This window comes from Podarcis vaucheri, assembly GCF_965113315.1.
Source record: "Podarcis vaucheri genome assembly, chromosome: 1".
NCBI lineage: Eukaryota > Metazoa > Chordata > Lepidosauria > Squamata > Lacertidae > Podarcis > Podarcis vaucheri.
Window position 1 is genome coordinate 129,626,803 of NC_138759.1, and position 26,466 is coordinate 129,653,268.

A 26,466-nucleotide genomic window follows, 5' to 3' on the forward strand; every position below is an offset into this window, starting at 1 on the left:
TTCCTCCCTCCCCACGCCCTCCGGCCTGTCCGTCCCAGATAGCGGAAGTCGACGTCGACGAGTGGGCGGAGCTCGGCGGGCCCCTTCCATCTCGCTCGCTGTGTTTGTCCCGAGCTCCACACAAAATGGCGAAGATCGCCAAGACTCACGAAGGTAAGGGACGGGGAGGGTTGGGCCGGGCCGCCTTCTCCGGCTCGACTCCGGGCCTGAAACCCTCTTCCGCTCCCCCCCTCGCCTCACGCGCTTCGGGGGAGCCGGAGGGCCTTCTTCGGGCGGCCCAACGGTTGGCGCGCCTCGGCCGGGGCTAGGCCTGCGCGTAATGGCGTCGCTCGCGCGGTCTCTTCCTTCCTCCTTCCCGCTCTGGCCTCTGCCTCCCGCCTTTCCTGAGGCCTCCAGGCCTCAGCTCAGGAGACCCACATGAAGCCCAGCCGAAGATGTGTGTTGGTGTGTTTGTGAGAGAGAAATGCTCGGGACCAGAAACCAGCGTGAAGCGCTACACCCACCTCACCCCCTAAAAAAAAAATAATTCACGAAATGAACACCATTTTTATTAGTTTTACAGTACAAAACCGTGCGCTCAACACCGCGTTTCGTAATACTCGCCACGGAGGGCAAGCGCGAAAAGGAAATGGGCCCCTCGCATGTAATAATACTCGCAGGAGGCGTGCAGAGGGCCACGATTGCCTCTATTTCGCTTCACTTTTATGATTTTGGTGGTTTTGAGTCCGTGTTCAGAGCTCCACTTGTTCTAGGCGCGTTTTAATAATAATAATAATAATAATAAATTTTATTTATATCCCGCCCTCCCCAGCCGAAGCCGGGCTCAGGGCGGCTAACAACAATAAAACAGTACAAAAGTACAACATAAACAACATTCTAAAATCATTCATTATAAAAATTAATTTTGCGACGGGATTTCAGTTTCTGAGCTCTGGGCACAGTACTGCAGAGTGGAAGGGAAGGGGGGCCTTTTGTGGCCCCAGCTCCTCTGAAAACTGTAGAAGAGACCCTCTCAATTATATTATGGGGGGTGGGCAAGGGAAGGATTAGACCAGGGGTAGGCAACCTAAGGCCGGGGGCCGGATGCGGCCCAATTACCTCAGTCCGGCCCGCGAGGGTCCGGGAATCAGCGTGTTTTTACATGAGTAGGATGTGTCATTTTATTTAAAATGCATCTCTGGGTTATTTGTGGGGTGTAGGAATTCACACCCCCCCCAATATAGTCCGGCCCCCCACATGGTCTGAGGGACGTGGACAGGCCCATGGCTGAAAAAGGTTACTGACCCCCGGTCTAAACTATGTGAAAAACGGACATCATATTTTAGCTGCAGTTCGTTCATGTTCAGCTTTGTATTCTTGTTATAAAAAAGCCTAGATATTCTGTTGCTGTGCCCATAATCCAGGTTTAAGGTGCCATTTAGCTTTCATATCTCAGTTTCTAACACTGGTTCAGGCAGAGGTTCTGTTTTTATAAACAGATTTATAGATATTTGTTTCTTCAACGGTGTTTGTATGGTTTTCGCCCATGGCCTTTGGCTAGTGCAAGAAAGCTTGTTTACGTGCTCTTTCAGCTTTTGACTCGGTGTGCGGAAAGTGTTGCACATATGGTTCTTGGGGAGGGAGGCTTGTTGCTTAACTTTGAGGGTTTTTTATAGTAGGCACTGCCATGAAACATACTTAGGAAAGCTGCTAGGCGATGCAGAAGTGAGAAAGGAGGTCAAGTTAGAAGGTGGGGCGGTGTTCATAGTCTTAAGCAGCTTTTCTGCAAGCTTTGTGGCAAGAGCTGTGTGTGGTTTTTAGTGGCGTGTGCAATTTCCTAAGCGCATTGGTGTGTTTGGAGAAATCTGGCTTTGCCCTTGGGAGGTAACAGTGAGCCCACCAAGGGCTCTTGTGTTTCACTTTAACCTGGTACCATAGCAGTTGTCTGCCTAGAAGTTCCTACCTGGTTGAACAGCTGTGTTTTTGTAAGGCAAAAGGGATGAATTTCTTACTTTAAAATGTTATGAAGGGATTAGCTTTCCAGACAAGGACACTGAACGAGTTTAATGTGGGAATGTCTTTTTTCCCTATACCAGGAATGATGCTGTTGTAACTGAGTAATTAGTAATATACTTTATGCAGCTGGCAAAGAACATTCCCATGTTGATGTGGATAGAACCCTGTTGCAGAGGAAATTCTCCACTGCTTCCCACAAATGAAGTAACTATAAAAGGGTTAACCATGTCTCCTTTCTTCTAACTAAAGCAAGTTTCCTTCTGTGGTTCAGTACTGGCGTTTAATATATAGATGCTTTCTTTGCAAAGATGTGACTACTGTAGATTAGCATTTAATCTCAAACACATTTACTCAAAAAGGTCAAATTGACATTGTCTAAACCATTATTCTAGGCAAGTGTGCTTTGGATTGCAGTATTAGGAACGGTCTTCTCTTTCATGGTTTCCCCATCATATATACTCGTGATCTTGCTGCAACATGTGTTGTTGCAAGGCTTCTTAACATAACTTCAATGTGAAATTGTAAATTATAAGCTTGTAAAGTATAATAATATATAATTAGTTTATGGTGCAGTAAGCTTAATCACAATAATACATAGTGATATTTATTATTGAAATTGGATGAGTTTACTTTTATTAAGTGGAGATTAAATGTGGGCACCTCAGTTTTACTACTGAATGGATTTTAGATGGTTCTGTTGGAGGCAGAGTGTTCTTAATAGTTGGGGTATGCCCAGTTCCATTATGTCATAGTCACGATTCAGAGTTAGACAATCCTATTGTTAAATTAAAAAAAATAAAAGTGCAGGTCTGGAAAAGGCTAGATAACTTGAACTCAGAAGTAGGGGGCTGAGTCAAATGAAGTACCCCCTTTAACAAAAGGGCTTTTCTGCCCGCGCAACAGGACCGCTCTCTCTTGTCTCTCCCTGTGCACCTCCAAATCTATTCTCAGCTCCACCAAGACATCGGAACAGATTTGGAGAGCTTGCAGGGAGAGGGGAGAGAGATGAAGTCCTTTTGCACAGGTGGAATACTTTGTTCTAATGGTATGGCTTGTTGGATGCAGCTCTAGAGCAGCATGTAGTAAAATTAATTAATATAGTTTAACAATAATTAGTTCCTCTCTTGCTTAAACCTCTTACTGCAAGCCATTCTGTATGTAATATCTTTTGAATGGGGAAATAATCTGGGCAGGCAGACTATTTGTATTTGTACTAATTGTGCCGTACCTGGTGGTTTGTGGAACTTTTTGCTGATAATAAGACAAAGTCGGACATATACATGTAATTGGGGTTAAGTGCTGCATCTTTGATTTCACAGTTTTGGCTGTAGCAAGTTGTGGTGTACTGTATACTGGGGACCCCATTTGATAATAGCTTCTGTAGCAAGAAATTGCTAGAACAAAAGAGGCAGGTATAGGGTTTTGAAGCCCAAATGATAAAATCTTCATTTTGTTTCCAAGTGCAGTAGCTTGCTCTTATCCTAATTGTATTTGTAAAGATGGTTCAAATAATGTTAATGTATCTATACTTTAATAAAACCAACAGTACAGTTTTTGTTAGTAATATAGTAAATGTAGCATGGATAAGAAACTTAAATATTGTATACATCTCATTTTCAACTAAAATATAACACCCCCACAAAAGGGGAGCATTTTTATTTTTCATAGCTTTCTGGAAATTTTACATCTCTAGGCAAGAATGTATTCACCCAGGCATGTGGGGGTAAAGGATCTTGAAAGATAGGTTTCCTGTAATTTTGCAGTTATTATATTTAAGCTTACAGTGGTAGCTCGCAAGACGAAAAATGCGCAAGATGAAAGAGTTTTCCGTTTTTTGAGTCGTTTCGCAAGACGAATTTCTCTATGGGCTTGCTTTGCAAGTCTTGCGAGTTCTTGCAAGTTTGTTTCCTTTTTCTTAAAGCCGCTAAGCCACTAATAGCTGTGCTTCGCAAGACGAAAAAACCGCAAGATGAAGATACTCGCGGAACGGATTAATTTCGTCTTGCAAGGCACCACTGTATTTTGTTAGTTTTTAGGGTTTTTAATGTATTTGCTGCCTTGTACTCCTTTGGGAGGAAATGAGGGGATAAAAAACCTAAAAATAATAATAGCCAAAAGTGGAAGCAAAACTTTCAGAACTCCCAACTCCTAGCCGTAGAGGAGGATCAGAAAGGAAGCACAGAAGACTCACTACGGCTAATTCCTGTTAAGTTATATTAGAGTGACATGCAAACATGACCATTTTAGTGCATGTTTTATTATCTGGGTATACCGTATTTAGAAGGCCTACAGGAGAGTTGCCATAGTATGGCCTTACAGTAGGCAGATCCAACAAATCCTGCAAGTGAAGCAATATTTTATGAACAGTGATAATAATAGTTAATAATAGAGTTGGAAGGGACCTTGGAGGTTATCCATCTTCCTCATCAATACGACTACAACTTTCCTAACAGAAAGTTATTTCATTCTCTATCAGGCCCTTCGTCTTTACATAAGCCACACTGCTTCCTAGAAATATGCTCACTCTCCTGACCACACCCCTTCTCTGTGCGCTCTTCAAGTCCTTTTGCTGTGCTGGATTGCACCCTTGAACTATGACCGTGCATCTTGATTGTCTGAATGGAGAATTTGTGGGGGGGGGTGTATCTCAAAACCTTTGATGTATGTGACTGGAATGTCTCACCGTACAAAAGCATAGGTTACATCAGTGATGGCCAAACTTGGCCCTCCCCCTGTTTTGGGACTACAATTCCCATCATCCCTGACCACTGGTCCTGTTAGCTAAGGATGATGGGAGTTGTAGTCCAAAAACAGCGGGAGGGCCAAGTTTGGCCATCACTAGGTTACGTTCATTGGTCCACCCACCACTTGCTTGCAGTCCCAGAAAGGTTTCCTCTTCCATCCCTGACTTAATACAGTAGTTTCCTACATATGCTGTATGTTTGCAGCCCTGCAGAACAGTTGCTAGATTGCTCTTTGGTTATGCCTTGGAGAAGTTGATGAAATGCTTCCAGTAATACCTTTGGTCATGCCTTTGTGAATCAATTTGTGTGTATGTGTGTGTATATATATATTAAAGCATTTGAATGTACCTTTGTTATAGACATTGAAGCACAGATTCGAGAAATCCAAGGCAAAAAAGCTGCCCTTGATGAAGCTCAGGGAGTGGGCCTTGATTCTACAGGATATTATGACCAAGAGATCTATGGCGGGAGTGATAGCAGATTCGCTGGATATGTAACTTCAATTGCAGCAACTGAGCTAGAAGACGTAAGTACACCAATATTTTACTGTCAAAACAAAGTCTATCATATTGTTGAACTTGTTGTTAAATGAAAAGGTGTGCAAGTTTTACATTTCCGGTTATAGCTCCCATTTAAAGTTTGCAAAAAAGCCTTCCATCCTGAAAACCATAATTTAAATACAGAAACGAACAATTAATTAACTCTTAAATGTTCCTGTTTGTATAGGATGACGACGACTACTCTTCTACAAGCTTGCTTGGCCAGAAGAAACCTGGATACCATGCACCAGTGGCACTCCTTAATGACATACCACAGTCAACCGAACAGGTGAACTTTTCAGTATATAATACAATAAAGAAGTAGAAGCTTCTTGTTTCCATTTCTGGGAGGAATAATGGGGACAAAATACTCAGTGAGAGGTGTGAGAGATTTTACCTGTGGCCGTGCACACGAATGTACACACTGCATGTGAATTAGTAATTTATTCTGTAAGCTGCTGAAACCTCCATGCAATTGTGTGCAATGATTACATTTCGTTATGTGCCACTTACTGTTTTTAAATTTTAAATTGTATTGTTTAACCGGACTTCTTCATTTAGAAGCCACTTAATAGTATTAAACTATGTGGTGTAGAATATTTTTTAAAAACCCAATATGATTAAAAGTACAGCCTAAAACCAATAAAACATTGATATAAAAATAAAATAGGAACATGGGGATTGAAATTTAAAAGGGTCTAATCTTACGGGTCCAGGGAAGCAATTCATAGTTATTGCTTTGTGTATGGCAGGGGGAAGAGCGTTCCGTAATACAGTTGGAGTGGCGGAAAATGCTCAATTTCTGGTCATTGTCCAATGTTACATTATAGTATATTTTGCCACCCCCATCGTTCTGCCTGGACACTGCGGTCCAGCGCTGAGGGCCTTCTGGCGGCTCCCTCACTGCGAGAAGCAAAGTTACAGGTAACAGGCAGAAAGCCTTCTCAGTAGTGGTGCCTGCCCTGTGGAACGCCTTCCCATCAGATGTCAAGGAAATAAACAACTATCTAACATTTAGAACACATCTGAAGGCAGCCATGTTTAGGGAAGTTTTTAATGACTGATGTTTTAATGTATTTTTTATCTCTTGTTGGAAGCTGCCAAGTGGCTGGGGAAACCGAGTAAATAATAATAATAATAATAATAATAATAATAATAATAATAATAATAATAATAATTTTTTATTAATTTGCCTGGATAATCTATGTCACCGTAGAGGTTTGTACAGGGGAAGGCAGGTAGCCTGGCCCTTTCTTGTTCAGGACTTTATATATAACAACAAGACCTTGAACATGACTTGGGAGCTGTTTGGCAGCTAGTGTAGTTCCCACCGAGCAGGTTTAATATGTGCTTGTCCAGGTGCTCTGCTTAACTTTGCTGCAGCATTCTGCCCCAGCTCCACCTTCTGCACCAAACATAAGAGTGATTTGGCAAAAGACACCAGCTGTGAAGTTTACTGTTGGCAGTGAAGAAAAATTATTTTCTTTGGAAGTGTTTTATAGGGAATAATGATTAATTGTTTTTAAAATAAAAGCTAAAGTAATTTGTAAGTGGAATATGGAATATAATCAGCTACGAACTGTAGTGAATAGTGAACACAATTTTCATTCAGCTGAAGTAGTGTTTCCTTTAAGAGGAAATAGAAAACCTTGGGGAAATTTCCTTATCTTTTTACATTGCTGGCTCACAAAAGAAAACCCGCATTTTGTGTTTCTGTTTCTTAGTATGATCCGTTTGCTGAGCATCGCCCACAAAAGATTGCTGATCGGGAAGATGAATACAAAAACCGCAGGCGGATGATGATTATTTCCCCTGAGCGTCTTGATCCTTTTGCAGATGGTAACTTATTTTCTCTTTTTCACTGGATCTTACGAGTTTTGTTCCCTTAAAATTGTCTTTAGCCCTTTGATTTCTGTTGGCATGCTTATAAATTCAGGAATTTTTAGTTTATGTAGTTTTAAGAGTTGGTTGAAATCGTAGTTTGCCATTTTGTTCATCTTTTATAATACAAATTTTCTTTCCAGGTAGAAGGACAAGAAAATAATGAGCCATTGCCATAGAAACACAAAGGGTTAAAGGTTTCTCTTTTTTCTTTTTTGCTTTGGGTTATGTATACTATACTTTGAGCAACTTGTATATTTAGTGCTCAAGAACCTTCCAGCTTTCTGGAAGGGTTCAGTCCAAAATTAGAACACAAGAGAATTGCTGCTTTTAAAATGCTAAGCAAACATGGCAGTTCATTCTCAGTAGGAAGATTAGCTACATGAAGCAAAAGTAACATTGAGAGGCTTTGGTACTTTTTAATAGTTCAAGTCTGTTCTGATGATTTTAGACTGTAGGACAGTGCAAGGGGCAGTAGTGGGCCTGATGGAAATTTTCCTCAGGTGAGTCAGCTTGACAGGTAACCTGAGGGCACCTGTTGGTTAAAACTATAGTTGGTTGCAGGTTTTTGTAAATTAGCATTTCAGCCTGCATGAATTGATAGGGATATGGATTTTACTTGCTTAACTGTCATTGATATAAACATGTATTGTCAGAATTCACAGGCCCATACTAACTGTCCTTAATTTCTTTCCTACAGCAGTACTGCTATATGCCAGTCCTGTCTGCATTCTTAAGGGTGCAGTTCAACACATCCTGTGTAGATAATGGTGAAAAAGTATCCCAAAGGAAAGTCCTTATCAAAGCTAGTGTCAGAATGACACTGCCAATTGGGCAATGATCTTCAGCATAGAAAATGTATTAAGAATTTTATTTTGTCCTAAATATTAATGCTATACTACATGTATAGCCAATCTGCACATTAAGAGCAGTGCATCCTTGCTGAGTTTGTTACTATATAGTTGGGCTTCTGTAAAATATTTAAAAGTTAGAATAAAATTTAAGATATAGATTGGTATATCTTATGATGTGGGAAAAACAATCATTTGCCTGTGAGTATCCTTATAGTGAATATAGTTTATTGGAATCAGCTCACAATGTAATAATTGTGCCTTCAGAAGCAGTGGGGGGAGAAAATGTGTGCTCTTTAAATGAAGCCCTTTAACATGTCACCACAAAATGAGAATCTGGGAATGGTTGTCCAGATTCATCGAAGCACATACGCTGGTCTGTATGATAAAAAACAATTTTGAGTTGTTATCTAGGTTTACAATAGTTCGTAGTCAGATAGCATAGGCTTTATCAGCTTGAACAAGGTAATGTGTTGATTATAAATATCTTTCCAAAGTGTTACTAATGGTAAAGAGATAATTTTCTAGGCTTCTATTCTGCTGCTTGAAGTCAGAACTGCTGATGGAGACAAAGGCACGAAAGTGTACGTATTCCGGATTAGCAACCCAGGAACCCATCACTTCTGAAGACTCTTTTAACTGTGCTGTCATTTTATCATTCTTATCTCCTTTAAAAAAATATTTGTTTTAAACTGTTGTAGTTATGTTTGTGTTCAAACAGGTTAAATTGATCAGCAAAGTGAATAAACGTAAGATACATGTAATCTTTTTTTAAAAAACAATTCAGTCAAAACAGTAAAATTAATTGATTTTGGCATAACGTAATATTAGAGTAGGGCAGTTTTAAAAGCCAACTTTTCCTAATCTCCTGTACTTATTATACTTCTGTCCTGTTGCTGTTCTCTTCTGCAGGAGGGAAGACACCTGACCCTAAAATGAATGCGAGAACATATATGGATGTTATGCGTGAACAACATTTGACAAAAGAAGAGGTCAGTTAAAATTCCACTTTAAATTTTAATTGGTTGCAGTCTAGGCTGATGATCAGGCAGCTTTTGAGAGCCCATCGATACTCAGATCTCTCATGAATTGGTTCTCCTCCCTGTCCATCCTCCATTGACGGGTTGTCCAATTGCACAAACAATTTTAAATTTTCCTATATGTTTTGGAGCAACACCATGCTAAAGCATTGTGAGGAAATTACATGATGGGTGGCTCACAACTGCCCACTGTGGATCATAGTGCTGTTGCCAGTAAGTTCACATACGGAGGCAGCAGACATTGAAGATGGCCAGGAGTTCCTCAACTCTGAGCCTAGTGCAACTGCATGTAACGTTCTTGGTGGACAATATGTGCAAATTCAGTGAATTGAGTATTGTGGATTCAGCAAAACAAATGTTATCATGGTGAATTTGCACATGTTTTTAGGAAGAAAACATTTAATTGTCTTGTTCTTTTGGCCGAAACATTGAATCTGTTCACAAATAAAAATCCAGGCTTCTGAATCATTGTATGGAGCTTTAGGTTCAAGGATTCCTTCCTCCTATCCCACGCTTAGATCCAGTTGAGCAGGAAGAAACCAATTTATTGTCAGTTCAGACATAATGGCAAAGGATTGCTTGCACTAAGCAGGAATATGTAAGTTAGGGAATCTAAGCGAGGGAGCCCATGCCATGCTTTGGAGGATCAGGAATATTTTGAGTACGTCCTGTTCAGTGTAGCCTGTTGATATTTTTGGCTAAATTATTTGACATTAATAATTGGCAGGTGCTTATCTGCAGAATTAAAGCAGCAAAAAAGAAAGAAAAAAAGATTGCAATTAGGGGATAGCCAACTGGATAGCTTACACGTTTACAAAAATGCAAATAAAAGTGTAGATCAAAAGATTTGAAAAGGCTCCACTAGCACAGGAGTGTGGAATTTATTTTAAACTGACAGTACTGGAGGAATAAGTCATTTATTTGTTTTATCTTTTAACAGAGGGAAATTAGGCAGCAACTAGCAGAAAAGGCTAAGGCCGGCGAACTTAAAGTCGTCAATGGTGCTGCGTCCCAGCCACCATCAAAACGCAAACGGCGTTGGGATCAGACTGCTGACCAGACTCCTGGTACCACACCGAAGAAATTATCTAACTGGGATCAAGCCGAGGTAAGGGCGTGATGATAGTGGGTGCTTGTCTCAAGTCATTGAGTTCTGGGGTTTCACGAGCCTTTGCTGTATATAGAGCTATCCTTTTTTCTTACTTTGTGAATTCAAGGGCCACTGATATGGCTTACAGTACAGAGAACAGTTAGGTAGTATGGATGGCATGGTATGCTCACCCATTTCACAGATTTCCATGGAGAGGGTAGAGTCCCCAGCACTTTGCCTCCCCTTTCATACAAACCAGGCATATGCCTAAAATGCCCTGCACATATAGCAGTGTTCCGCAGCCCTGGTGCCTTTCAGCTGTCCAATTGGCTGAGATTGATGGGATTTGTAGTTCAAAATATATAGAGGGCACCAGGTTGCCTTAGGACCTCTCAATCAACGTAATGCTCTAGTGTGGAATATATAAAAGCCACAAAGGTGAATGAAAATACCTGCTGGGTTAAAAAAAGACAACCAGTGATCTGGACCCTGATAGTTGATGTGAATTCCCAAGTATTTTGCAATCTCAAGTACTTTTCCAAGTGGTGCAATATAACACCTGTTTTTTTGTTTTATTCAGACCCCTGGACATACTCCGTCTTTGCGATGGGATGAAACACCTGGCCGTGCAAAGGGTAGTGAGACACCTGGAGCAACACCTGGATCTAAAATATGGGATCCAACTCCTAGCCACACACCAGCAGGAGCTGCAACACCTGGGCGTGGGGATACTCCCGGGCATGCAACGCCAGGCCATGGAGGTGCAACTTCCAGCGCACGGAAAAATCGTTGGGATGAGACTCCCAAAACAGAAAGAGGTATTTTTACCATCTTGATCTGTTATTCGTTTGTCAATGTACATGAAACCCTAAGGCCAAATCCAAAGAACCTCAATAAGTTCTATGCAGTCGAGAGAGTTCTGGATGTTTTTCTCAGGTAGCAATCTCCTTTGTTACTATTAATACTAAGAAAAATGTCAATTTTCTGTTCGAGATAAACAACTACCTGACATTCAGAAGACATCTTAAGACATCTTCAGGGAAGTTTTTAATATGTGACGCTGTACTGTTTTTAACACTTGATTGGGAGCTGCCCAGAGTGGCTGGGGAAACTCAGCCAGATGGGCGGGGTATAAATAAATTATTATTATTACTATTACTATTATTGATGCGTGTGTCTTCTGACCAAAGGGGACAAAATTAATCTTCCATTTTAGCAGGTGGAACCCCTGTGTATAACTAATACAGCTTTACTTATTTGCGAGTAACATTCTTCATGATTGCATTTGAACATCTTAGGGAAGTGCGAGTTTTGAAAAGGTTCTTGAAACCTGCAGCAAGTTTTCACTTTCAGAATAGATCATCTGTCTCTGTACACTGGAATCAGTTTGAAGCAAGTGGGCTTTGTTTTACAGATACTCCTGGACATGGGAGTGGTTGGGCTGAAACACCTCGTACTGATCGAGGTGGCGATTCCATTGGCGAAACCCCAACCCCTGGGGCGAGCAAAAGAAAATCACGTTGGGATGAAACGCCTGCAAGCCAGATGGGGGGGAGCACCCCTGTGTTGACACCCGGCAAAACACCAATTGGTACACCAGCTATGAACATGGCGACCCCCACACCAGGTATGCTTGAATTATTTTTTTAACAGACCAAGCGTAAAACATGCTGGAACTCAGCAACGACCTAATGAAATAGAAAAGCGGTTTTCAAGCTTACTGTGCTTGTCCCTCTGCGTGCAATGCTTGTCTGCTTAAATAATTCGAGCTTGACATTTGGCCGTGTGCGATAATGATGTATATATGCCTTTGCTTGTTGCGCCGTGCATTTGAACAGGGAGATCATTTGACGGAGTTAACAACGTAATCTGTTGATTTCAACATAGGTCACATCATGAGCATGACTCCTGAACAGCTCCAAGCTTGGCGTTGGGAAAGAGAAATAGATGAGAGAAATAGGCCCCTTTCTGATGAAGAACTGGATGCCATGTTTCCTGAGGGATACAGGGTAAGCAGATGGACCCAAGCCATCACTTGCAGGATTAGCATGAATTTAGATAATGTTTTCCTTAACTTTAACGTGCCTTGTTCAGGAACGGACCTATGTTTTGCATATTCCCTGCATGTTGTGAATCAGGACCTGACTGATGTATCTTCTCCGTTCGTAGTAACCTAATAGTTTTTGTGCCTGCACTTTGAGCGATCCCTTTATTACTTTGCTTTTAAAAAATCTACCATGAATGGTCTCAAAAGGCTGGATGGAATCCAGCCGTTTCCTAAACTTCACCATGGGAACCTGGATAGCTCAGTGGGTTAGAGCATGGTGTTGATAATGCCAGGGTTGCAGGTTTGATTCCCATATGGGACAACTGCATATTTCTGCATTGCAGGGAATCGGAGTAGATGGTCCTCAAGGTCCCTTCCATCTCTATATGGTTCTGTGATTCTATTGGGCCTAACCCAGAGGAGCCTTCTTTGTATAGCTGGGCTCAGTTGCAAAAGCAGTTTGCATTGGAGAGCGAGGTGCTCTTAAGGGAGAAGCAGTCTAAAAAGCCCTTGTGCTTAGAATTACTTGCTCTCTCACACTCACTCTCTTTTTGGAGATCCAGTGTGGTGAAGTGGTTAGAGCGGTGGACTCATAATCTGGTGAACTGGGTTTGATTCCCTGCTGCTCCACATGCAGCTGCTGGGTGACCTTGGGCCAGTCACACTTCTCTGAAGTCTCTCAGCCCCACTCACCTCACAGAGTGTTTGTTGTGGGGGAGGAAGGGAAAGGAGATTGTGAGCCGCTTTGAGACTCCTTAGGGTAGTGATAAAGTGGGATATCAAATCCAAACTTCATCTTTAGTTCACACTAGCCAAGATCAGTGCTCTCAGTCTGAGGTGATGAATTCTCCTTGGCAAAGCTGCTCAGGGTCTCCAGTGTCATCCCCTCCAGAGCAGCTTAAGTAGAGACCAAATTGGAAGATGAGCACGCTAAATTCAGTACTTGAGAGTTGGGCAAGATTTTAGAGCTGGCTCGCAGCACCTCATTTTCCCAGTGACATTAAGGAGGCCTCTACACTGACGCACAGGCTTCTTCTGGGGCTCCTCCAGGAAGCTGGGAAAGATGATGCCAACTGGCTGAGATCCAACAGACTGGACAGAGTTGTTTCCTGAGCAGACTCTTGAGAAGTGGCACTGCTCAGGTGAGCAGCAGCCTGTAAATTGCCACTTCTGAGCCAGTTGGGGGCAGTATGGTTGCCAGCTGGCGCATAGCTGTTTGTGTTTAACAATTTTAATCGGAGCCAGCCGACCTGACTGGAAGCGTCCGCGCCCAGGAGGAGGAGGAGTACCAGGAAGAATGGATGAAATTTAAAGACTATTTACTTAAATACTTTAAGATAACTTAATTGGAAAAGCTTGCAAATATCAGATAGGCTTCGGGTTTAAATATGTGATGTTAGAGAATAATATGCTTAAAGTTAAAATGAAAAGAAAGAAAGATGTTAAGTGATAAAGTTATGAGAAAACTTGGTTTTGGTAAACTGTTAACAATGATATACACTGAAATTCAGCTAGGGTGATTTGAGGAAGTCACTTAACAATGTTACTAAGATTGGATCAAGTTCAGTTATGATTTTTGTTTGTTTGTTTAAAATTTTGGAAAGTCAGTAAATTTTTTGGGGAAAACCACAATTTTAATCTCTCCGATGATTGGTTTGAACACTTATTTTTTTTTCATTTTAGGTTCTCCCTCCTCCAGCGGGTTATGTCCCTATCCGTACTCCAGCTCGTAAACTTACAGCGACGCCAACACCTCTGGGCGGCATGACTGGATTCCACATGCAAACTGAAGACAGGACCATGAAAAGTGTCAATGACCAGCCTTCAGGAAATCTTCCTTTCCTAAAACCAGATGACATACAGTATTTCGATAAACTACTGGTGAGATTTTGGCTTGTCTGTGTTGTTTTCTTACACTGTGTGGAGGTTGGCATTAAATGTGTATTAACCAACATACTTGTAATTAACCGTAGGTTGATGTTGACGAATCAACACTCAGTCCAGAGGAACAGAAAGAAAGAAAAATAATGAAATTGCTTTTGAAGATTAAGAATGGCACGCCTCCCATGAGGAAGGTAAGTTAGATGGCTGCCCCTCTTACATCCACTGTTTATGCTCACTTTGTCTTGTGCTTTATGACTGAATTTATTATTATTATTGTTATTGTTATTATTTTATTATGTTATATAGGCTCACTTTATAATTTCTTGCCGGAGCTGGACAGCATTTTTGGTTCCAAGACCCATCATTACTAAAATATTTAGAAGTCTGCTTAGAAGAGTGTGGCTATGTTGATTTAGAAAAATACTTACACAGCTGAGTCATGTACAAAACCTCTAAGTGGTGTACAGCAAAAATAAAAACAAAGATTAAAGTCAGAAATCTCACATGCAGCTTGCCAGTCATTTAAGTTTATGATCTTGTTGAGATTCCTGTAATTCCTGTAATTCAGGGGCTTGGAGTAGAGGACCCTTCCAATTCTACAGAAAAGCCCTGTCAGTAAAATGAATCTTCGAAAGATGTCTAAAAACAAGGAGCATTAAATACCATAGAAACATACCTCATTATTTTAATTTTTTGACTTGCTGGGCTTTAAAATGAATAGAGCAGGCTGTATCTAATGTTATGCTACATTTCCCCTCTTCCATAGGCTGCTTTGCGACAGATTACTGATAAAGCTCGTGAATTTGGGGCAGGTCCGCTGTTCAATCAGATTTTACCCTTGCTGATGTCACCAACTCTTGAAGACCAAGAACGCCATTTGCTTGTCAAAGTTATTGACAGAATCTTGTACAAATTAGATGACCTGGTCCGACCATATGTCCACAAGGTTTGTCTCACTGGAATTTAGTACTTTCATTCTGGATGGCATAATTTTAATGTACAGTGGTGCCTCGCAAGACGAAATTAATCCGTTCCGCGAGTCTCGTCGTCTTGCGGTTTTTTCGTCTTGCGAAGCACGGCTATTAGCGGCTTAGCAGCTATTAACGGCTTAGCGGCTTTAAGAAAAAGGAAACAAACTCGCAAGAACTCGCAAGACGTTTCGTCTTGCGAAGCAAGCCCATAGGGAAATTCGTCTTGCGGAACGACTAAAAAAACGGAAAACTCTTTCGTCTTGCGAGGCATTCGTCTGGCGAGGTACCACTGTAAGCCTGTGATGTATATATTCAGAATGACAGATGATTGCACTCCCTATTGTGTTGTAGGCTCATAGCTATAAATATATTATTTCCACAATTAAATATAGAAAAAAGCAGTGTTGTTCAAACACTGTTGGTGCCCTTCATTTAGCTGCGTTTAAATTTTGAATTCCAAATTATTAACTTAGGTCTTTAAGTCCTAGCTGCCACAGCTATAATATTATTTTTGGAAGTAGGAACGGTCCTTATTAGCATTAAATTATTAGTGCCAGGTACCAAAGTAGAAGGATAACAGAGAATTGCAATGTGGATTAAATGAATGCAAATGAGGGCTTCTTTGGAATTGGAAAGCATGAAACCTTCAACTTCTAGGAAGCTCATTCTTGAGTTTAGCTACTACTGAAGTTAACACAGTTTTAAAGCTGTATTTGCATAAGACCTAAGTGTTTTAACTTTCATTTAACCCTTTTCAGATTCTTGTGGTCATTGAACCGTTGCTGATTGATGAAGACTACTATGCCAGGGTAGAAGGCAGAGAAATTATTTCCAACTTGGCTAAGGTAAACACACCATAAATTCTTTCTTTTTATTATGCTAATACTAGCAGAGATTGAAAACTTGACCTGGGATAACATAATAAGCATATCAACCAATCTGACTGCATATTGTGACAAGGCAAGATACTGTTGCTTTATGGCTTTGAAAAACGAGCACAGGCTTACTCGATCATGAATTTAGATTGTAGAAATGCTTTGTGCAAGTCAGCAATAGCAGCCTGTTTTCTTATTTTGTCTTTTCAGGCTGCCGGACTGGCAACAATGATTTCCACTATGCGACCTGATATCGATAACATGGATGAATATGTTCGTAACACAACGGCTCGAGCCTTTGCTGTGGTCGCCTCCGCTTTGGGCATTCCATCTCTGTTGCCTTTTTTAAAAGCCGTGTGTAAAAGCAAGAAGTCCTGGCAAGCTAGGCACACTGGTATCAAGATTGTGCAGCAAATTGCTATTCTTATGGGCTGTGCCATTTTACCTCATCTCAGAAGTTTGGTTGAAATTATTGAGCATGGTAAGTAGATGTAAAATTGCATAGCGTTCAAGTCCTAAAGCAGGGGAGTGCGTTTTAGCTGAATGCTGTTAATGGGTATAACAAATGGATATAACAAATCAGTGTTGTATCAGAGCACCTTTGATTTTCTCTTTGCAGTAAAGTCTGCTGGGTGTATGAAAGCAAAATGCAGAGAGGAAAATTTGGACTGTTCATAAAATGCATCTTACCTTTAGCTCCATCAGCAAAGTGTGCATTCTGGTTATCGCAGTATTGCAAATGACCAGCAGCTGGCATAGGAGGGACGCGGGTGGCGCTGTGGGTTAAACCACAGCGCCTAGGACTTGCTGATCAGAAGGTTGGCAGTTCGAATCCCCGCGATGGGGTGAGCTCCCGTTGCTTGGTCCCTGCTCCTGCCAACCTAACAGTTCGAAGGCACGTCAAAGTGCAAGTAGATAAATAGGTACTGCCTACCAGCGGGAAGGTAAACGGCATTTCCGTGCACTGCTCTGGTTCTCCAGAAGTGGCTTAGTCATGCTTGTCACATGACCTGGAAGCTGCACGCCGGCTCCCTTGGCCAATAAAGTGAGATGAGTGCCGCAACCCCAGAGTTGGTCACGACTGAACCTAATGGTCAGGGGTCCCTTTACCTTTTTAGCAGCTGGCATACCAATGTAGTGTGTACTTGGTGGTGGAGATAACATCAATTCTACAACTTTCTTTTTTAAAAAAAGATATTAACAGAGTTTATATCAGTCTTGACCCTTTTAACGCTATACAGATAGATAGTTAAGTTATGGGTAAACGAGCCTGCAGTATAGGAGACTAGGATTGGAGGCTATGCTGAAGTTAGGTTTGCAGTCCTGTTTGCCTCTTGGTGCTGTGCTACTCTTCAAGTTAAGACTTCTTTAGACCAGAGACAAAGCTATACTAAGACCTGTCAAGTACTGTAGTCATACACTTCAGAGTGAGGTGTAGATTTGTGACACCCTTGGCCAAAAGGCTTACCGCCACTGGATTAGGCTGTAGGATTGGGATGACTTGGGATATTCTCCCTGATTTGTTGAGGTCTCTCAAGACATTGCTTCATAGCTCCAAAAACATTTTAACATGAATTGTGCGGGTTTTGGTAAGCCTAGGGTGGGATCCAATTTAATGTCTGCACGAAAAGGTTTGAGAGTTGCCATTGTTGCACAGGTGGTAGCACACAAAGCTAAACTGTCAATGAGTTGCAGTTGTGCCAGGGGATTCACAATCTCTCTCACAACCACAAGATTGTGTGCAGCACTTGTGTTGTACTAAGAAGGGACTCCTGTTTACAGAATGCCTCCTGTGGTGCAAGCTGACTGCCACAACTGGGTATCACCTGAAATGTGTTTGTTGTGCCCTGATATCTGTTGACGTCACTTCAGTTGTGTCTCTGCAAGATGAAACGAGCAATGTGTTTTGTTTTTCAGGCTTGGTGGACGAGCAGCAGAAAGTACGTACCATCAGTGCTTTGGCTATTGCTGCTTTAGCCGAGGCAGCAACTCCCTATGGCATAGAATCATTTGACTCTGTTTTAAAGCCCCTGTGGAAGGGTATACGCCAGCACAGAGGAAAGGTAAGCCTGAGTTGCCTCAGTCAGCTCATTTTTAAAAGAACATGCCTGGATATTATTGATTTTTAATCATGTTTCTAAAATTATGTACCATCAGGGTCTGGCTGCCTTCTTGAAAGCTATCGGGTACCTTATTCCACTTATGGATGCAGAATACGCCAATTACTATACCAGGGAAGTAATGTTGATCCTTATCAGAGAGTTCCAGTCTCCTGATGAAGAAATGAAAAAGATTGTGCTGAAGGTACGCAAATGTGATATCTGCTGTTTGTTATTTGAGGCTTTAAAGAGTTGGGTGTATGCAAATCATGAAGAAAGTTACACTTCCACGTGCTGTGAGAGATGTATTGGTAACTGTCAATTTTAACTTGTTAATAAAAACAGGTGTAATATTTTATATAATATTTTTATACTATATATATTAATTATACCCCATATGTGTGTGTGTGTGTGTGTGTGAATGAATATGAGATAGACATGGATCCTGAAAGGTAATAGTCTCACCATAGTGCAGAAAAGAATACTGAGATCAAGAGAAATGGGAGCTTGCTTAAGATCAGCCCAATGAGTTTGTGCTTGAGCTGTGCTTTGAATCAGGAGCTTCCTGGGTCATGCTGTTGAATGCATTTTTTAATTAGTTGCCTTATAAGACAGTTTTTTTAACATACTGCTTTTCCAGAATCATTTTGTCTATTTGAAATTGGGTATAATGAAACTTTTATCCTAACTTTTTCTCAAGAAGAAATAGGGTATTCATGCTGGCTATTTCCTCTCCTTCCAGGTAGTAAAGCAGTGCTGTGGAACAGATGGTGTTGAAGCAAACTACATTAAGACAGAGATTCTGCCCCCATTTTTCAAGCACTTTTGGCAGCACAGAATGGCACTGGACAGAAGGAATTACAGACAGGTACTGTTGTTGTCTTCTTAGTTAGAGAAGGCTTTGAACAGATTTGGAAGTGTGTTGGAAACAAGCAATATTTGTACCATCATGGGTAGTTATAAAGCAGTTTCAGAAGAAACCATAAATGCTAATTCTGGGTGGATTACTGGAAGCCTTATTATTCATTTCAGCCATTTGTGTACCACTTCACACCTTAGTCTCTAAACGATGGAGCGTGTGGTTAAAACAATAAAAGAACCATGTTTACACTACTGCTAGTTTTAATACAAACTTCAAGTTGCATAAAGTTTGGCAGTTCTTACTCAGTGAGAATATTCAGCTCAGATATGCTGTGTTTTAGCTACTCACATATACTGTAGTAGTGATGCCACCAATAATAGAATTTTAGGACTGCACTTCTATACATATGTCTTAGGAGTAAGCCTTTTTGAACATAACAATTACTTCCAGGTAAATATGCATAGGAGCGGGTTGTAAGTTACCCATGCAGAATTATGAGTAAATAAACTTTCCATTGCTTGCAGATCTATAGGGCCTAAACTAATAGCAACCCTGAAGTTTCTGTATTTCCTGCATACTAGCAACCTCCCAAAACCTAATTTTAATGCTCATCCAAACCCTTTGTTTTTTTTTATCCCTAAAACATAGTTTTGCTTCCCTTTCTTTTTGGGGGAACAGAATAGGGGTGGTATGGAACTTGCTTATTCAAAAAATAAAATAAAAATTGTCTGTTTCAGTTGGTTGACACAACTGTGGAGCTTGCAAACAAAGTTGGAGCAGCGGAAATTATTTCCAGGATTGTGGATGATCTGAAAGATGAAGCTGAGCAGTACAGGAAGATGGTTATGGAGACGATTGAGAAAATCATGGGGAATCTGGGAGCAGCTGATATTGACCACAAGCTGGAAGAACAGCTTATTGATGGTATCCTGTATGCCTTCCAAGAACAGACCACAGAGGTATATGGAAACACTCATAATTTCTATTTCTAATATTTGTGTCGGAAAGGGAAAATCTAGACTTCAGAATTAAAAATTTAGCAGTAACATAGTCCATGCTCAAAAACAGCCCATCTGCACAAACATTCCCACAAGTCATTTGGGACTCGGGGGGTAATAAAAGTTGCTATCCCTTTAGTTGTTAGGGGGCCATAGGAGATATCTGACTGAGCCCACACACTATTTTATTCCCAGCCCAACAAATGACTGGCAACAGTCATCTGGATGGAGAAAGAAAGTCCTCAGGCTGCAGCCACAAGGTCCTTCCTGTCTTTGATTTTGAATGAGTTGAGGTACTTGTGATGCTTGTGTCAGTGAAACCCACTTCAGTATACGTCCCTACTAAGCAGCTGTCAAGGGTGAATTGTTTGTTTCCATTTTGGGGCTCAAATCAGCTTTCACCATTCTGCTGATGTGATGATGCTAGAGTTCAGGGTTGATACCTGAAATTGTGCCTGTCTGTCAAGTCATGAGAAAAGTAAAGGTAAAGGAACCCCTGACCATTAGGTCCGGGTCGTGACCGACTCTGGGGTTGCGGCGCTCATCTCGCTTTACTGGCCGAGGGAGCCGGCGTGCAGCTTCCGGGTCATGACCGAGCCGCTTCTGGCGAACCAGAGCAGTGCATGGAAACGCCGTTTACCTTCCCACTGGAGCGGTACCTGTTTATCTACTTGCACTTTGACGTGCTTTCAAACTGCTAGGTTGGCAGGAGCAGGGATCGAGCAATGGGAGCTCACCCCGTCGTAGGGATTCGAACCACCGACCTTCTGATCGGCAAGTCCTAGGCTCTGTGGTTTAGCCCACAGCGCCACCCGTGTCCCTATGAGAAATGTACATGAGGTCAAAACCTAGCCTATCAGAACGAGACCGCGAAGCTAGGAAAGTCAAATAACCTCCAATGTTGTTGACAAAACAATATTAAGACATTCTGCTTTATAACTTCCTTGTAAACAGGACTCCGTGATGTTGAACGGATTTGGAACAGTGGTCAATGCTCTCGGCAAGCGAGTTAAACCGTACTTGCCCCAGATCTGCGGTACGGTTTTGTGGCGTTTGAACAACAAGTCAGCCAAAGTAAGGCAGCAAGCTGCTGACCTGATATCCCGTACTGCAGTTGTCATGAAGACTTGTCAGGAGGTAGATACTTTTCCTTATCACTTTCCTTAAACATTGCTTTCGTGTCTAGAGACGTTCAATTACAAGCTGTTGTTGCTTTTTCTTTTTTGTTCATAGGAAAAATTGATGGGACACTTGGGTGTGGTATTATATGAGTACCTGGGTGAAGAATATCCTGAAGTGTTGGGCAGTATTCTCGGAGCACTTAAAGCTATTGTGAACGTCATAGGTAAGTGTAGTTTTTATAACAAAAACAACACCCTGTGGAACACCCTCCCTTCAGATGTGAAGCAAATAAGCAGCTATCTTCTCTTTAAAAGACATCTGAAAGCAGCCCTGTTCAGGGAAGTTTTTAACATTTAATTCTGTATTGATTTTAATACTTGATTGGGAGCCGCCCAGAGTGGCTGGGGAAACTCAGCCAGATGGGTGGGGTATAAATATATTATTATTATTATTATTATTATTATTATTATTATTATTATCATTATCATTATCATCATCATCATCATCATCATCATCATAACAAAGTGGGTTTTTAATTTGGAAGAACGGAAATTGAGACTCAAGGTATCCTTTTCTATGTTGAACAGGTATGCACAAAATGACCCCTCCGATTAAAGACTTGCTGCCAAGGCTCACACCTATCTTGAAGAACAGACATGAAAAAGTGCAGGAGAATTGTATTGACCTGGTTGGGCGTATTGCAGACAGGTAAATGATTTTTTGTTGTGGTTAAGTGTACAGTTAACCTTCAGGTCTATATTGTGTAGAGTATATTTTATATCTGTGTGTACTGTAATTTCTTTTGCACTTATTAGTACCTCAACATTTGCTGTAATGTTCAATCCAAAATAAATAGTGCAACTACATCTTGCGGATCTAGGTGTTTGCGTAAAAGGTTTCCACTTCCTTTTCTTCATTAAAAAATAACTTTCCTCTCTCTTTTATCCAGGGGGGCAGAATATGTTTCTGCAAGAGAGTGGATGAGAATCTGCTTTGAACTGCTGGAGTTGCTAAAAGCTCACAAGAAAGCCATCCGAAGAGCAACTGTCAACACATTTGGTTATATTGCAAAGGCTATTGGGTAAGCATGTCCCTTACTGTATAAACACACAGCTCAACACAATCTACCGTATTTTTTCTGTGGACAAGACAGGGTTTTTTGCTAAAAGAAATTAGTCTAAAATTGGGAAATCGTCTTATAGATGAATGGTGAATGCACAGGTATTCGGGTGTGGGTGGTTCTGGCCCGGGTTCAGGCTCTGGCCCGATTTCTTAATTTTGTGTTCAGAAAAATACACGTCTTATACACGGAAAAATACAGTACTTCTCCCTCTCTTTGAAGTAGTGTTAACGTCCCGTTTTCCAACATACAGGGTGATTTTAACCTCCTCCGACTGGGCCCATTGACATTAATGGACTTAAGTAATTAAGTCTGTTGATTTCAGTACTTCTCGATGTTGATCATGTGTGTCTGGGGTTTGGAGAATGAAAAGTTAACACAACTGCAAAGAAAGGGGGAGTTGGATCCTTTTGAGCTATGCATCTGAATGAAAAAACTGGAGAAACAATGGGTATAACTTAGTGAACCAATTACAAACCCACAAAATGTAAATCCCATCCAAAATTTGATGCTGCATTTATACCTTTTTAATTGATAATATTAATCTGTGTGCATTACATATTACAAGGAGCAAGTATGACGGGCCTTACCCCAAGGGACTTAGTCTGTGGGTGCCATGGTTCCTTTATTTTAACATTTTTTATTGCTTTGTTCTTCTTCCAGACCACACGATGTGCTGGCGACGCTGCTAAATAATTTGAAAGTCCAAGAAAGACAAAACAGAGTGTGTACAACAGTAGCAATAGCTATCGTAGCTGAAACCTGCTCCCCTTTCACAGTGCTTCCTGCGCTCATGAATGAATACAGAGTTCCAGAACTGAATGTCCAGAATGGTGTATTAAAATCACTTTCCTTCCTCTTTGAGTATATTGGAGAAATGGGAAAGGACTACATTTATGCTGTAACCCCCTTGCTTGAAGATGCTTTAATGGACAGGCAAGTAAACTCCTTTCCTCAGGCTTAAACTGTGCTACTGTCTTCATCTTTCATTTGATGCACTTCTTCTGGAGAATATTAAATGGGGGACAGACACAAGACTTGACTTGCTTTCTAGGCATGTAATAAGCAAACACTGGAAATATTTGTAAAAGCAAAATTGACCAGAATACATGATAAAACAGCCTGTGTGAGCCACCAGTTCTGGGAAGAAGGAGTGGGACTGATTTTCCTGGATCCCAAGTGCCTTCCCCTTCCCTAGAGGGATGGATGTTTAGAATCCCTGCCTCTTTCTCTTCAGTATACATAAAGCAAGCTTAAACAATTGCCACATTGCTTGGCTGAACTTCATTTACATAGCTGTGGCTGGAAAAGATGGCGCTTGGTGTAGTGTAGCTTTCCACTTTTCTACTCTTTTTGGTTGATTAACATCTGCCCAGGGAGGCGGTAGTTAAGCCACTCTGAATTTATCCCCTCCTGGACTCTGGGAACTGTTCCAACTGCTAGCCTGTTACCAATTTTTTTTAGCAAGATCAACACTGGATACCAGTCTGTTTCTGGGTACAATTTGAAATGTTAGTGTTAATGTATGAAACTCTTAAGTGGCTTGGGGCTAGAATGCTTGAAGGCCTACCAACTCCCACATGAACTTGCTAGATCTTTAAAATCATCTTCAGAGGCCCTTCTCAGAGTTGAGAGATTAAGCTGGTGGTGTCTGAGGAAATCTGTGAGGTACCAGCATTATCATTTGGGTGCCAGGTTATTCTCCAAGGCTTCACATGGTTAAGTGGCCTCTGCTGTTTAATTTTTCCCTTAATCATTTTTTATTATATTGTTTCCCGATTATTATAGCTGCCTGCTTATTTCTTTGTGCTTTTCCTCTACGCCGTTGTGTGAATTTTAGTGCTTTTAACATGGTTGGTTTTTATTAATATTCTGAGTTGCTGAAATGGAGAAGCAGCGTATAAGTATCTAAAAATTGTGGCTCTCACCCAGACATACTGAGTTGAATCTATTGATGAGCGCAGCAGGGAGAAAAGAGGGTGGACAGTGGTTTTAAGAAGCTAAATGTCACCAAAATAGGTTAACTTCCAACATATAGTCATGTTGTAACATACATTCTGTCAACCTGGCAAAAACCAAACCTAAACACGTCTATGCAATTTCCTTTTCAGGGACCTTGTTCACAGACAAACCGCTAGTGCTGTAGTACAACATATGTCGCTTGGAGTATATGGCTTTGGCTGCGAAGACTCTTTGAATCACTTACTGAATTACGTGTGGCCCAATGTGTTTGAGACATCGCCCCATGTCATCCAAGCAGTTATGGGAGCGCTGGAAGGACTGAGGGTTGCTATTGGACCTTGCCGAATGTTACAATATTGTTTACAGGTAAATTTCCTTAAGTAAAAATATTTGGTTTGTGAACAGACCTTGGAATAAATCCCATATCGCATTTTTTGTCAGCGTTCTCAAGGTGACTTCTATGAACAAACACCATAAGCTCGCCTGAATAAATCAGGCAAGGAAAAACATTGGTTAAATATTGCATGACCATAAAACAGTTAACGAAGGCAGGGGAGTTCTTTGACATATTAAGAACTATTGAAATACAATTGTAGTGGTAGAATGACTGCTGGGTTTTTTTTAATTATAAGACATCTTTTTTATTTTAGGGCATAGCTCGTTCCTGATGACTTGCCTTGAAGCATTGTATTTAGGAAGCCTTGATAAATCATTAGCTGAAAATAGTCACAAATCAGTATAACATTTGGTTTGTGCTGTAACTGAGCTAAAGAAGGCAGTGGTTGTGATGGGGGAACCCTCTGGGTGGATGTGAGAGGTTTTATCATCTGCAGTGTGACTTTCGCCACTCCCGTCCTCTGTGTTCCCCTATACAAGATGTTTTTTAAAACGTTTAGCTTCAGCAGCTTGCAAGTTTCTTGGGGTGAAGGGAGGGTTAGAAGAGGGGAGAGGTATCCCCATTTTGTATATGTTTAGTTGTGAACACCCTTTGCAATGCCTAGGATTGTGGCTCCCTATGGATAAAATTGTCATTTCTTTTAAACAAATTAGGGGGGGGAACCCTTGGAAATGTGATTTAATTCCACTACTTTTATTTTCTTAGGGTTTGTTTCACCCTGCCAGAAAAGTCAGAGACGTGTACTGGAAGATCTACAATTCCATCTACATTGGTTCACAGGATGCTTTAATAGCACATTACCCACGAATCTACAATGACGAAAAGAACACCTACATTCGTTATGAACTCGATTATGTCTTGTAATTTTATTTCTCATTCTTTTTTTGTGTTTAGTGCACAGCTATTCCACACTTGGTTCAGATCTGGTGATGTACAATTTTTAAGACACCGCAGATCACCGTAGAGCGGATCAGAGGTGCAGAGCTTTAGAAATCCAGTAGCATGATTTTTACATAACATGTCCTTGTTGATTTTGATGTTAAAGCCAGTAGTGACCAAGAGCAGTGATTTACAGAGTACTGGAAAGATTTCATTTTGGATTCATCTTGATGAGGATTTAGATTCCATTCCTTGTGTTTAAAGGGGCTGTTTATTTGAGAAATAAACATTTGTGTATAAAATATTAATGGTTATATGTGTGTGTGTGAGCATTTTTCAAAAGGGAGACACTTTAACAAGTCTCTGATAGATCGTCAAGCAGTTTATGTAAAAAGGTGGCATACTGCATTTTAACCCTCTTTGTCATACCCTAGCTTTTGAATAAATAAGAGAAATGTTCACATTTTGATTGTGGCGTCTTCATCCTGTGCTTGCTGTGTGGCCGATAAAATCTACAGATTTTGTACTTGCTGAGCGGTAGTGAGTTTCTGGCTTTCTTCACTTAGTTCTTTTTTCAAAATCCCTTGCCAAATTCCTTATTCTCAACAACTTTTTATTCTTGTATTGTGCTGTTTGTATTGTGTTGTTTTCCGTGAAACTGAGGTGAGATGTTCTAGGAATACAAAAGAGGGTTATTTTTACTAAGCCTGGGAAAATTGGTTGATGGCTCTTGATCCTTACATGGAAAACTCTGATATAGAGAAAAGGCCAGTAGTCTGCCGAGACAAAGAATAAATTATTACAGTGGTACCTTGGTTCTTGAACTTCTGATTGGCTGCAGGAGCTTCCTGCACTCAAGTAGAAGCCGCGTCGGATGTTCAGCTTCCGAAAAATGTTCGCAAACCGGAACAGTTATTTCCAGGTTAGCGGCGACCGGGAGCCAAGCCGTTCGAGAACCAAGACACCGCTGTACTAATTTTTGCCAAGGTAGAGTTCTGCAAATTTATAGTTAGATTATTTATAGTTTTCATCTGCTCTCAAGATTTCTAGTAAACAACATACATGTGTATGAAATACACTATGAAAGAACAGGCCCTTTGTTTTTGATAC

General features: G+C 41.0%; 1 protein-coding gene across 10 annotated transcripts; it reads left to right on the top strand.

Moving 5' to 3' along the window:
• SF3B1 (splicing factor 3b subunit 1) lies at window positions 1–25,825 on the top strand. 10 transcript variants are annotated; one of them, XM_082223667.1, is made up of 25 exons: window positions 2–153; window positions 5,099–5,265; window positions 5,466–5,567; window positions 7,003–7,117; window positions 8,923–9,002; window positions 9,991–10,158; window positions 10,721–10,958; window positions 11,555–11,767; window positions 12,028–12,149; window positions 13,871–14,068; window positions 14,161–14,262; window positions 14,838–15,017; window positions 15,801–15,887; window positions 16,128–16,398; window positions 17,835–17,980; window positions 18,075–18,221; window positions 18,759–18,884; window positions 19,616–19,837; window positions 20,831–21,013; window positions 21,110–21,221; window positions 21,586–21,706; window positions 21,948–22,079; window positions 22,782–23,054; window positions 24,230–24,446; window positions 25,183–25,825. In XM_082223667.1, exons 1-25 carry the CDS (start codon window positions 126–128, stop codon window positions 25,339–25,341), a joined length of 3,909 nt encoding a protein of 1,302 aa, XP_082079793.1. In that variant the 5' UTR covers window positions 2–125; the 3' UTR covers window positions 25,342–25,825. The 10 variants fall into 10 exon arrangements, 8 of the variants coding, with proteins under 8 accessions (XP_082079797.1, XP_082079800.1, XP_082079799.1 ...); XM_082223669.1 differs by lacking the exons at window positions 2–153; window positions 5,099–5,265; window positions 5,466–5,567; window positions 7,003–7,117 and adding an exon at window positions 7,173–8,598 and having other exon boundaries at window positions 8,926–9,002; XM_082223668.1 differs by lacking the exons at window positions 2–153; window positions 5,099–5,265; window positions 5,466–5,567; window positions 7,003–7,117 and adding an exon at window positions 7,173–8,594.
• The last annotated feature ends 641 nt before the right edge of the window (window positions 25,826–26,466 follow it).

Bases quoted from the DNA above. Each gene is read 5' to 3' on its own strand.
- SF3B1 (XM_082223667.1), top strand. From the start codon at position 126: ATGGCGAAGATCGCCAAGACTCACGAAG. The intron at 16,399-17,834 runs GTAAGTAGATGT...TTTGTTTTTCAG, and splicing joins GGTTGAAATTATTGAGCATG to GCTTGGTGGACGAGCAGCAG. The intron at 21,707-21,947 runs GTAAATGATTTT...TCTTTTATCCAG, and splicing joins GTTGGGCGTATTGCAGACAG to GGGGGCAGAATATGTTTCTG.